Here is a 13,201-nt window from a genome sequence, read left to right on the forward strand (position 1 = left end):
TAGATATAATTATATTTTGCTACATTATTAAGATATCATTCTATTTTTGTCTATGAACATTTTATACTAAATGCAGAACTGAATGCATAACAACCATTAATAAAAACATCTCCTTATAGGAATTAAATAAATGTGTGGTTTGTTATTTCAAGGCTCAGTATCATTTTAGTTATAATTGTAAAAAAGTTGTTTACAGTGGCAATGGAGCTTATTTAGACATTTAAAATTACAATACAGTTGGCACTACAACTGCTCGACCATAACCTAGGAGACAGCCCAAAAGAAAGGCAAGCAATAAATATAATGCAAGATTTCATCAATAATTTTTTTATTGTCAAAAATTATATATCCTGGCCCATTGCAATGGCCCCCCTACCCATAAAATAATTAACATATTGCTGTCTAACTTGACGGGCACTTTGGGGGGCCAAGCCAGTACAGACAGTATCCAGGCCTGTAAGGTTGGCTTCTATTTGTCCGGCCTCAGGCCCAACTGTGCCTATATAATTTGGAGAATGCTTATTTAAAAAGTTGTGCAGAATGCAGCACGATAAAATGATAAAATTAAGTTTGTATTCCGCCAAATTAATGGCTGTTTGAAACAGGCGGAACCGGCTGGCCAGAATTCCAAACGCATTCTCAACCACTCTTCTAGCTCTGGCCAGCCGGTAATTAAAAACCCTCCTCTCCGGGGTGAGGGTTCTTTGGGGGAATGGCCTCATGAGGTGCTTGCTGAGAGCAAAGGCTTCATCGGCAATGAAGACAAAGGGGAGTCCTTCCACGTTATCCTCATCAGGTGGCAATCCCAGGCCACCACTCTGGAGACGCTGGCAGAACTCCGTCTGGGCAAATACTCCTCCATCCGACATCCGGCCATTCTTCCCCACGTCCACATATAAAAAATCATAGTGTGCCGACACCACCGCCATTAAAACAATACTGTGGAACCCCTTATAATTAAAATAATATGACCCCGAATGGGGTGGTGGCACAATGTGGACATGTTTCCCATCTATAGCCCCTCCACAATTGGGAAAGTCCCAACGGCTGGCAAAATGGGATGCCACAGTCTGCCATTCCTGTGGCGTTGAAGGAAACTGGGAAATCAAACAAGAAAACCAAAATCAATTAATTTGGAAGCTAACATTGCAAGAAAATTAGACAATTAAAAACATTATTCCCCAGCATCAGTATAACATTCAATAATTTAATTGTTCTGGAATAACTAATATGGAAAGGCACACTTATCAGATTGCTCACCCCCTCTGATGGAACATTGATTACATTTTAGGGGGTTGTGAAATCCCTAAAAAAGATTACTTTTAGGACACGCAGGAATTTAGGGACTAAAAAGGCTACAAGACTGCAGTTGTCGCACTCTGCAGGTGCAGTTGCTAACCAGCTTACAGTAAATGAGGTAATGTAAAAAGGCATTCATGTTGCAAGGAGTACACAATCACAGGCAAGGGCAATTAATGAAAACACTTTGAGGCTTGCATATGATTTGATGATGGAAATCAGCAGAGCTTCTGCTCATTTACTAAAGCACTGGAACAAATGCACTTGTAGAGTGCACATGCATTTTGCAAAGTGCAACATATATTTGCTTTAGACAAATCAACACCACAGAACATTCCAGCAAATTTTAACGAGGGTGGGGGTGGGGGGGTTGTGAAATCTAGATAATTGCTCATTAGCAGCACACTATTTGGAGTGAGTTTAGGTGGGGGGGGGGTTGTGAAATCTAGATAATTGCTCATTAGCAGCACACTATTTGGAGTGAGTTTAGGTGTGTGGGGGGGGGGGGTTGTGAAATCTAGATAATTGCTCATTAGCAGCACACTATTTGGAGTGAGTTTAGGTGGGGGGGGGTGGGGGGGTTGTGAAATCTAGATAATTGCTCATTAGCAGCACACTAAATACACTCAAACAAAATACATTCCAAATGAGTAGACTAGGTGGATATGTTCCCATCACTTCATGCTGGGAAGGTTATTGAAGGAAAATATACATGCATGACAAAAAATAACAGGAAAAAATTCCAGCATGTGTGAGGATAAAAAGGGGACATTCACACTATATTGCAATGATGGTAAGTAGTGTTTGAAGCAAGAAATACATCACATTATCAAAGATTACATAAAAGAACATGTGATGCTAATAAAAGAAAAATATCTTACCTTAATATAGTCCTTCTGCAGGACCTGTATGATGGCAGAACAGGTCTCTGGGATAATGATCCCCAGAGCCTGGGGGGAGATGCCTGTCGAGAACTTAAGGTCCTGCAGGCTTCTCCCTGTGGCCAAATACCGCAAGGTAGCGACCAGCCTCTGCTCCGGAGTGATGGCTTGCCTCATGCAGGTATCCTGCCTGCTGATATAGGGGGTCAGCAAAGCCAACAAACGGTCAAAAACGGGGTCCGTCATCCGGAGAAAGTTCCTGAAATCCTCAGGATTATTCTCACGGATCTCACGGAGCAAAGGCATGTGACAGAACTGGTCACGCTGAAGCAACCAATTCTTGGTCCATGAACTCCTCCTCGCCCTGTTCATGGACTGGACTTGGGCTGAAGAATAAACTACAGCACCAAGCACATACAATGCACGAGCTCTACGACGAGTACGTACAGGTAACATGGCTTCAAAACGGTCGGCTGGTCAGAACGCACTAAACAGAACGCACTGAAGAACAGCAAGGCCTGTGAAGAACGACCTGAAAATCAGGAACGAGCGGGCAATAAAACAAAGATTTCTCAATGCCAACTGACCAAACGCACTGAAAAGCAGATACAAACCTCACAAGCACAGACTGAACAACAGTTAAAACGAACTGAAAAATACGAGTCTCACAAGCGCGAATCGTCTCTCACCAAACTTCTACTAACACGAGATAAACACGAGATTAGCAGAAGGAGCCCAAAGGGTGTCGTACGGGCTATTGAACTTCCGTTTTATAGTCTCGTCGGACTTGGTGTACGTCACCGCGTACTAGGCTGTCGTACTTTTGTGTGGTCGTGTGTGTGTAAGTCCGTTCGTAAGAAAGTCTGCCGCAAGTCCGCTGAAGGTACGTCGGAAGTATGTCGGACAGGCTGTCGGACTTTTGTAGACGAAAAGTCCGACCGTGTGTACGCGGCATAAGGCTTTTAATAAGGGTGTCCAGGATTAGCGCAGCACCATTTAATATTTTTATGTCCCTTTAAGGTTCGGTTTGCACCTGTATCCGGTGCATGCAGCTTCTCCTTAGTACTGTTATCAGATTTTATACCTGTTAGCGCGGGAATAACTCCTTTATTCTATTATAATTGTGACAGACCTAGCCGGGAGAGAGACTTTTGGAGGGGACTGAATGCTAGCCTCTTGCCAATCGATCGTGGGCCCTGGCATTTGGGGGAACGGTGCTTATTGTGAGCTGTATGCCTGGGGACCCTTCAGGTGGTATTACTGTGGATTCGAGTCCTGGTCCCCCAGGACACACAGACTCTGGGGACCCTGGATTTGCCATATTAGAAATAGTGGCTGATTCATAATGCTGGGACAAATACTGTTAGGAGATGCTGATGTCAATTCCAGCCACCTGTCTGTCTGTTGCCTGCTAGAATGTGTATTGTAAATAAGTCTCTAGTATGGGATCTAAGAGTCATTAGATCCCCATTGTTGTTTGTGTTAATTAACTCTGCTATTGTGATAATGTTGATTGGGTTTTCTGAGCTACAAGACGGCCAGTCTGACCTAAAGGTCATGTCTGAGTCATCTAGGCTGTCTAAAGGGATTCGTTAATTAGCCCATGTTAATTAGGTTTCTGGTCACAGGTGTATGTTCAGAGTAATATGAGCAGGAGGTATACACCTCCTCTTTTACTGTATAAAAGAGCCTGTATTTTTCAATAAAAGAGATTCCTGGTTGAACTTACATACAGCCTGCCTGATGTTTGTTCTGAGCTACACAACTGGATTAGAGCGGCACATAGCTGTAGTACTAGGTCCGGAGCATCGGATGACCGAACCATCAGATGTTGCGATCGGCAATCTGATTATATAGCTGCAGAGGAGTGTCAGGAGAGTGGAACTGAGCGAGCAGGGGCTCGTTATATTGGTTGGCAGCTGTGGGATTTGCTCTCCAGTTACTGGGACACTCCAAACCAGCCTGCAGGAGAGCCATGCTGAAAGACTTACTTGAGAGCCGTGGAGGGAATGGTGGGATTGTGCTTCCTTGCCGTGAACACATCCAAACCATCACCTGGATCCAAGGTCCAGATAGCAGGAGAGGAGAGGTACAGATAAAAGCCACCATGGAAGAGGAATTCAGAAGGAGGTTGCGAGAGATGCAGATACAGCACAGAGGACCAGTATCAGAGCAGGTCCTGCTAGGATGGTTTGATTCTATCCACTGCAAACTCTGGAAGGAAGCGCTAGCCCGTGAGCACCGAAACCAGGGAAAAGTTCTCCCCTCCATTCATGTAAGGTACTGGTCGCAGTATGAAGTGCGAATGCTGTTATTGGGGGAACAGCTGAACCAGGAGTGGACAGCCGAGTTAAGCAGGCTGATCCGGGCAGAAATGCGGTTGGACGAGAGCTACAGAGCTCTCCTGTGGTATGTAACCCAAGTGTGCCCGTGGACAGCGGATGACAGCCCCACGGAAGGCTTTGACTACGATGGCCTGGGATTGTTATACTGGAGGCTTTCCGGGGACCCTGACTTTGGTGTGATCGGGAGTGGCATTTGGAGGAAATAATGGAGCACAGAGAGCGAAGACTGAATGTCTCAGAAGTCCACTGGGCACAGGAAGATTTGGAGTTTCTGACCGTTCAGGAATGGGAGCTTGAGATTGCCTACAGACAGCTGCTAGACTCTGCTCAGCAGCAGGGTGGGGCTCCCTTTGCCTGGGACTATCAGGAAATACCAGTTGACAACTCTGAAATCCTGGCTGAAGAGTTGACAATGTGGCAGAGTAACAGTGTGCTTTGCCAACCTGCCCCCGCAGCTATGGAGGCGGAGGTCTTATGGCTGATGCAGCAAGTGCTGACTGACCTTGATGAACCTGTTTCTGCATTGGATGATCTTGGATGGAGGAATGTGCCTGTCCAGCAGAATGCCAGAGAATCGGCAGTGGAAAATCTGGAGATCGCTATCCCCAAAGCTGAAGTGCTGACAACGGGGCAGAGCTCTGCTAACCTCTGCCCAGCACTGATAGCATCTTCTGGGTTCCAGGGACAGGAGATGGTGAACCTTTATCCCCAGACACCAGTTGCAGAGACAGGGAATTTAATAGACTTTTCTGCTGAGGAAGAACAACCTGGTGAGCCTCCAGCAGAAGAAGAGCTGTTATTAGGGCCAAACTTCACTGTGCTCTGCCCAGCACCAACAGAAGTATCTGTGAAGTTACAAGGAACTTCCCCAGCTGAAGCGCTGGCAACCAGAGGGTCCAAGATCTCTGCCCTACACCTGCGCCGGTTCCGGAGGCTCAGGGTGAGAAGGAGGTGGTCACTTCCCAGCAGCAGATCAGGATACAGGGGGAGAAAAGAGAGGAGGTGTTCGTCGTCCCTCCCCAACAGTTGGCCAGGGTGGAGGAAGTGGTCTTTCCTCCCCAGCAAAGATCCGTGCACCTGGGAGACAGTAGCACAGACATATCATCCCAACATCCAGATGAGGGAATGGAAAAGGAAGCAGCCGGCTCACCTCTCCAATGGCAGCTACACAGTTTGATAGTGGAGGAAGCCAGCCTCCTGCCCGGTTAGCTGGAGCGGAGGATGCAGAGTTCCCAGCAGAAGTGCTGGCAACAGGGCAGAGTGCTACCAACCTCTGCCCAGCACCAGCAACAACTATAGAGTTCCAGGTAAGCGGGGCAGTTGGCCTCCCTCCCCAACAGTTAGCCAGAGCAGATGGTGTGTGGTTTCCAGCAGAAGGGCTGGCAACAGGGCCGAGTACTGCTTGCCTCTGCCATTAACTAATAGAGGATGGATTTCCTGTGAAGGTGGATGGGACATCAGTCTCCACCTGTATACCCCAGGGATGCTGGGCAGTCGGCCCAGATCCCCAACAGCATGACGGAGTGAGCCCAGACACCCTGTCTTCTCTCCAGCGGCAGAAAGGACTCCAGGGAGAAGGGCCAGTCCAGGCCTCTCCCCAGCGACAGATATGTTCTCTGAGAGAGGCAGAGGTTGGCTGGGTGAGTAATGCTTTGTTTGGAACAATTTGTTTGGGGTACTGTGTGGGGACAGGCATTAGAGGACTGAAACTACTGACTAACTTCGGAGTCAACCCGTCTGGGGTCTCCTCCTGTGTTAGTCTCCTGCTGAAAGGGGAGAAATGTGACAGACCTAGCCGGGAGAGAGACTTTTGGAGGGGACTGAATGCTAACCTCTTGCCGATCGATCATGGGCCCTGGCATTTGGGGGAATGCTGCTCTTTGTGAGCTGTATGCCTGGGGACCCTTGAGGCGGTACTACTGTGGATTCGGGTCCTGGTCCCCCAGGACACACAGACTCTGGGGACCCTGGATTTGCCATATTAGAAATAGTGGCTGATTCATAATGCTGGGACAAATACTGTTAGGAGATGCTGATGTCAATTCCAGCCACCTGTCTGTCTGTTGCCTGCTAGAATGTGTATTGTAAATAAGTCTGGAACCGAGCGAGCAGGGTTTGTTACAATAATAAAACAATATTGTTTACTTAAAAATGCCCATTACTATTTATGCCCTATAATACTATACAAAATACAAGTTGCTATCTCTATCCTGTAATTTTCTTTGCACACTAATGTCGGAAATACAGCTGGGTAAAACAAAAACGGTGATTCTTTTCTATACCCATTGAATATATACTGTAAATACTGCAGATTGCAACTTTACATCTATAGTTGTCTTTAGGTAATCTAAATATATCCTTCTGTTACTTCATTAACTGTTTATGAGGATGCTGGATTAGTTTGTAATTGTTGTTACTGAATGTCATTAATTTTGAGTCTTATTAAATAATGCCTTATTTTCACATACATCATGTATCACCTACAGCAAATCACATTTAATTTTTGAACAAAAAATAACCTTTCCCCAAGATTAAAACATGTTTATCTATGTCAATACGTACCAAATAATTTTGAACTCTTGCTCTGTTTTGTAACTAATGAAACTTTTTCAACATACAACACTAAATATTCAGTGTTATATGTATTCAAGAAATATACATACTAAAATGCATTACAGTATATTACAAAAAATAATAGTAACTTGTTTAAAAGGAATTATTTCTTTAGTACTGCAATTCCAAAGTTTGGCCTCAAAGGGCCGCTGTTTGACCAATAAATGTATAGAACTGGAACTCCACCAGTGTTTTCTTCAGTGAAACACACAGCAGGTCTGCAAGAGAGAAGACCAATTATTTTGTAATATAATTTCTAGTCAAAGTGCAACATGTTTGCTGTTATTTTCATGGACTGAGCAGCTTGGTACACCTTTCTTATTTTGCTGGACTATATTTCCCAAAAGGATTTTGGAGCAGATTTACATGAAAATAATGCCAGAGATGAAAGAACACTTAAAGGCAAACAAAGGAATCATATGGCAAGTAACATTTTTCTTCTTTTTTTCCTGGCTGTGTCATTCAGTCTCTGGTCAGACTCATTATTCCATTGTAGAAGAAATGAAAAAAGACTCTGTTATAGCAAATATTGCAGATGATCTTGGATTAGATATAAACAAATTGTCATCTAGAAAACTGCAGATTGTGTCTCATGTTTCAGAGAAATATTTTTATGTGAATCCAGGTAATGGAAATCTCTATGTGAGAGACAGGATAGACAGAGAGACACTGTGTGGATCAGCAGCTACCTGCTCTCTAATGTTTGATGCAATGGTTGAAAATCCTTTCTATTTTTTCAACATCAATGTAGAAATTCAGGACATAAATGATAATGCTCCAGTATTTTTTCATGACACCATTACTATAGAAATTGTTGAGTTTACGTTACCAGGAGCCAGATTTGCTTTACAAAGCGCAGAAGATCCAGATATTGGTATTAATTCTATACAGACTTACAAGCTTGGTGATAATCAATATTTTACATTGACTGAGACAAAAGGAGATGATGGGAGTACATTTCCAGGACTTATATTAGAGAAGCCTTTAGATAGAGAAACACAAAGTAATCATGAAATAATTCTAACAGCATTAGATGGAGGAAATCCTATTAGATCTGGTACTGTACTAATCAAAATAGTTATTGCTGATGCCAATGACAATGTTCCTAAATTTACACAAAATGTTTATAAAGTCAGTGTCAATGAAAATGCTCCCGTTAACTCGACTGTAATCATAGTGGAAGCAACAGACAAAGATGAAGGCACCAATGCACAGATCACTTACTCATTTAGTAAAAACTCAGAAAGCATTCATCATACAGGTATGTTTAGCATCAACTCTGCAAATGGAGAAATAAAAACAAACAGAAATTTTGATTTTGAGATGATAAAAAACTATGAACTATCTGTACAAGCCAAAGATGGAGGAGGCCTTTTTGCCCATGCCAAGGTGCTAATAGAAGTGATAGATGACAACGATAATGCTCCTGAGATAATCATTACCTCGTTATCCACTTCTATTCCTGAGGATTCTGAACCTGGAACAGTGATTGCTGTAATAAGAGTCAATGATCAAGATTCTGGGGAAAATGGAGAAGCCGATTGCCAGATTATAGAGAAGGTACCCTTTGAGTTAAATCTGTCATCTAACAGATTCTATAAGATAATCACCACGAAAACTGTAGATAGAGAAAATATTTCTAGCTATAATATAACTGTTGTAGCTACTGACAGAGGATCTCCTTCACTTTCCAGAAGAAGGACTATCAGATTAGAGATATCAGATATTAATGACAATCCACCAGCATTTATAAAATCCACGTATGTAACTTATGTATCAGAAAATAACTTACCAGGAGCCTCAATTTACAGTGTAAAAGCTTTAGATCCTGATGCTGGTGACAATGCTAAAATTATGTATTCAGTTTTTAATACTAACATAGAAGATCTCCCAGTATCCACTTATTTCTCTATTAATATAAAAACTGGAGTTCTATATGCTCAGAGGTCATTTGATTTTGAGCAAAACAAAGAGTTTATATTACAAGTGACTGCTAGAGACAATGGGTCACCATCCCTGAGAAGCAATGTCACATTACTTATTCGAATAGTAGATCAAAATGACAATGCACCGAAAATCCTGTACCCTCCCCCTGAAAATGGCTTAACTGTGTTTGAGATGGTCCCTTTTTCCTCTGAACCTGGATCTTTAATAACAAAGGTGGTTGCAGTGGATGAAGACTCTGGACATAATTCTTGGCTGTCTTATCATTTCATGCAAGTCTCTGAACCATTTTACTGTATCATTAACGAACATACAGGAGAAATTAGGACATCACGGGCCTTTCAAGAAAAGGATGTACTAAATCATAAAGTTGTGGTGTTGGTGAAGGACAATGGAGTCCCCTCTCTCTCATCTACTACAACCTTAAGTCTGGTTATTGCAGACAGTTTTCAACAAGTGGTTCCTAAAATTAACAGTCATGCTAATGATGGCAATCTTGATTCAAATCAGCAGCTATACTTAGTGGTTGCCTTAGCACTGATTTCCTTGTTATTTATTGTAACTATTATGGTGGTTATCATATCAAAATGCAGAGCATCAAAATCCCCAACAACCTCTTTTAGTACAAGTTTGTATCCTCCCATGGATCCCAGAGTGCTCTCCATGTATAGTGATGGAACATTATCACTCCCCTACCCATATAACTTCTGTGTGACTTTGGATTCAGCAGGCAATGACTTTACCTATGTTCCACCAAATCAAAATGTCCCTGTGGAAAATTTAATTGACACGGATGATTTAGGACATGGAAATGACAGTGTAAATAACCCATTGAAAACTAAGGGTATCGAGCAGGTAAGTCAACAATCATATTTATTTAATTTTTAACAATCATTATTTATCATACTTTACCCTTTAAATGTTGACTGCAGGTATCAGTGTCACTATTTAGTGTATTCTATTTTGTTATAACAAACAAGTGACAGTATCTTTGAACTCCATTAGTATGTGACTTGTGGTTGTATATGGGATTCATTCAGAACATTCACCAGTCACTAGCGGTGTGAGCATACATTTCATGTTCTGAATTAGCAGGACTTTACTGTTTTGGCTCATAACCACAAGGCTCTGTACTAGGTCATTCTATTTAACCTGTTTGTAAGTGATATAATTAAAGGTAGTATAACTGAAGGTTTGGTGAATAAGCTATGTCTATCGTATTTATCTGATGACACAAATTTTGGCAATAGGGTTGATATTCCTGGAGGTGTTTGTAATAAGAAGCATGATTTGGCATTGCTGGAAGATTGGTCAAAGCCGTGAAAACTGCAGTTCAATGTGTCTAAATGTAAAATATTGCAGCTAATGTTGGAGGTACAGAGTTAGCCAAAACTACAGCGGTTAAAGATTTGAGGGTACTTATTTCAGATGATTGCAAAATGAGCAAACTGTGGCAATGCAGTGGGAAAAGTGAATAGAAATCTAAAGTGTATAGATATTTAGTTAGACCTAATTTAGAATATTGTGTCCAGTTCTAGAGAGACCTCACATACAAAAAGATACTGATAAGAGACAGGCAATAAAAATAAAAGGTCTGAGGAGTAAAACGTATCAAGAGAGACTGCAGAAACTTAATATATACAGTCTGAAAGAAAAAAAGGGATAGGCGAGACATGATTGGAAACTTTAAATACATCAAGGGGATGAATAAGGTTGAAGAGGACAATATTTCCAATTTGGAGTCAAGATCAAGAACATGGGGACATAACCTCAAACTAACAGGAGGAAATTTCAATACTAACACTAATCTTAAAAAGTATTATTTTATGGCAGGAGCAGGTAATGCTTGGAATAGACTTCTAGCGGAGTTAGTGAGTCAGATAACAGTAGGTGGATTCAGACATTTTTTTTGGACAAACATAGACCAATAATCTAGATCTTTAAGGAAAGAATGTATTATCGCGTGCTACCTTTAATTGACGTGTGTGTTGTAGGTCAAACTTCTAGTAGGTGGCTGCAGACAACCCAATTGTGTTCCCACAATGTAAACCACAAAAAAATGGTGCAAATAATATGAAATCATAACATACATTTTAATATAAAGAGCACTAATGATAAACGTAAACCAATCAAAAATTCTTCTAAATAAAGTGACTATTAAAACACACAGTAAACAGTGTTAAATAAAATAAAATGCAACTTTTCAAAGTGCCCTTCAAATTATTCCAGAAATGTAATACAGTTCATAGTGGACCAAACGATTTTCCACAATACTGTGCCAATACTTCACTGACTTCCCACCACCATTCAAATAATGTGTCATCTCACCATTTGACCTCTCATACCTGGTCAGATTGTACTTTCCCCTATTCTAGGGCACAAAGAACTGGGCTTCTCTGCACTCCTACTCCTATGCATCTTCTTATGTTCTGAGTATTAGGTGTGTGACCCTTTAAAATCATGATTCCATCTGAATGTAAGTGCTTGTAAAAGAGGTCATCCTCATAGTGTAGTAGGTTTAAAATATATATTTATTAAAACATGCAGCACTTACATACAAGGCAAAAAACATTCTGCTCCTAAACACCAGGGCTTGGAGGCTCCTGCATCACTTCAGTATTGGCAGCCTCACCTGGCTCCACCCTACCCGTGTTGTCATGGTCATGTGATTTCCTCATGGGTGTGGGGCCGGGTGCATATATGGAGATTATACGATGGTGACAATTAAGCTGCCATAGCGACAGATCAACAATACTACTCTCCTCTACATGCAATTAATATTCATTTTTAATGGTGCTCGGCAATTCCAATCCATTAATTCCTAGTTAGACAGACATGGTATAATCTAAATTGAACATTTATATAAAAATGATTTAAATCTTAAATCATCCATTTTAACTATATTAAAATCCATGTTACTCCATCTAATGGTCAAATGTAAGAAAGCGCTGATGAATAAAAAATGACAATTCATCTAATATTGAAACTGGATATTTAAAATATGATAATAAAATAAACTATACTTAATATTGCCCTCCCACTACCTTGCCCTGCAGGCAGTTGAAATGTAGGGTATATATACAAAGAAGCAAGGGGCATAGGTATAAAATAAGCATAAAAAATGTATTAAAAGATTTTATATATTCCAATATTCTTAAAATCACTAATGAAACAGTTTAGATCAAATTTAATGTTCATACCTTTGAGGTTTAGATTCTGCATTTTATAAATCCATTTGAATTCTTGATGGCTTTGCATCCCAATTTTATTATTTCCTCACCAGTGTCTTTTGTAGTTTTCTAAACACCAAAATTGCAATCCCAAGGGGTCTCTGTTGTCGTGCATGAGAAAATGATTAGATACACTGTGGTTTTTAAAACCAATTGATATATTGTCTGCATGGTCATACATTCTTTTTGATAGTTTCCTCTTAGTTCTTCCTCTATATTGGTACCCACATGTACATTGGAGATCGTATACCACCCCCTCCATATTATATGTGAATAAATCTCTGATCCTATAATTGTTCTGCATGGAAGATGTTCCACTCTGTTCTTTTCCTTGGGTTGGCTCTTGTTTGTTTACATGTGTAGCATCTTCCACCCCTAAAAAAACCCAGTGTGTAAAAAAAGGAAAACTCCATTATTTTTGGTGGGTCTAGTATATTCTTTATTTTACTTATTCTTTAGATTAGGGTATTAGGATATTGGGCTTTTTTATACATGAACTTTGGTTTTTCAGGTAATACATGTCCCAATGTCGTGTCTGCTTTCAATATAGGCCAATGTTTTCTGATGATGTGTTCAGATTTTTTATATTGGATGTTATAATCAAGTATTAATTTTATCTCATAGTCGTTTCCTTCTTGTTTGATCTTATCCTGGATTAAATTTGCCCTTTCCATTCTGCTAATCCCGATTTACTGTATCGATAATAGTGTAGACTTTTTCCTTTTTAATTTCCATGTCAATCGAGAATATTTTTATTCATTTTAACTGTGTCTTCAGGGAAATTCTGCAGTTCTACAATATGGTTTGAATGTAAACTGAGCTCATCTAAAAAGTACATTTTTTATAAAATAGATTTAGATTGAAAGATGTAACCCATATTCAGCAATAA

At 40.9% G+C, this 13,201-nt stretch overlaps 1 protein-coding gene across 3 annotated transcripts in view; it reads left to right on the forward strand.

Annotated features, from left to right (window-relative positions):
* Nucleotides 1–13,201, forward strand: part of LOC141132486 (protocadherin gamma-A4-like) — a 489,967-nt gene that overhangs the window by 69,326 nt on the left and 407,440 nt on the right. Inside the window, exon 1 of one of the 3 annotated variants that reach the window (XM_073620937.1) lies at nt 7,391–9,937. The exons of the other annotated variants lie outside the window; for them this stretch is intronic. Within the exon in view, the coding sequence (XP_073477038.1) occupies nt 7,505–9,937 (2,433 nt within the window). The 5' untranslated portion in view covers nt 7,391–7,504. Of the gene's footprint in view, nt 1–7,390; nt 9,938–13,201 lie in introns of those variants that run through there. 3 annotated transcript variants of the gene reach the window in all.

The sequence above is a fragment of the Aquarana catesbeiana genome, linkage group LG03, assembly GCF_042186555.1.
Source record: "Aquarana catesbeiana isolate 2022-GZ linkage group LG03, ASM4218655v1, whole genome shotgun sequence".
NCBI lineage: Eukaryota > Metazoa > Chordata > Amphibia > Anura > Ranidae > Aquarana > Aquarana catesbeiana.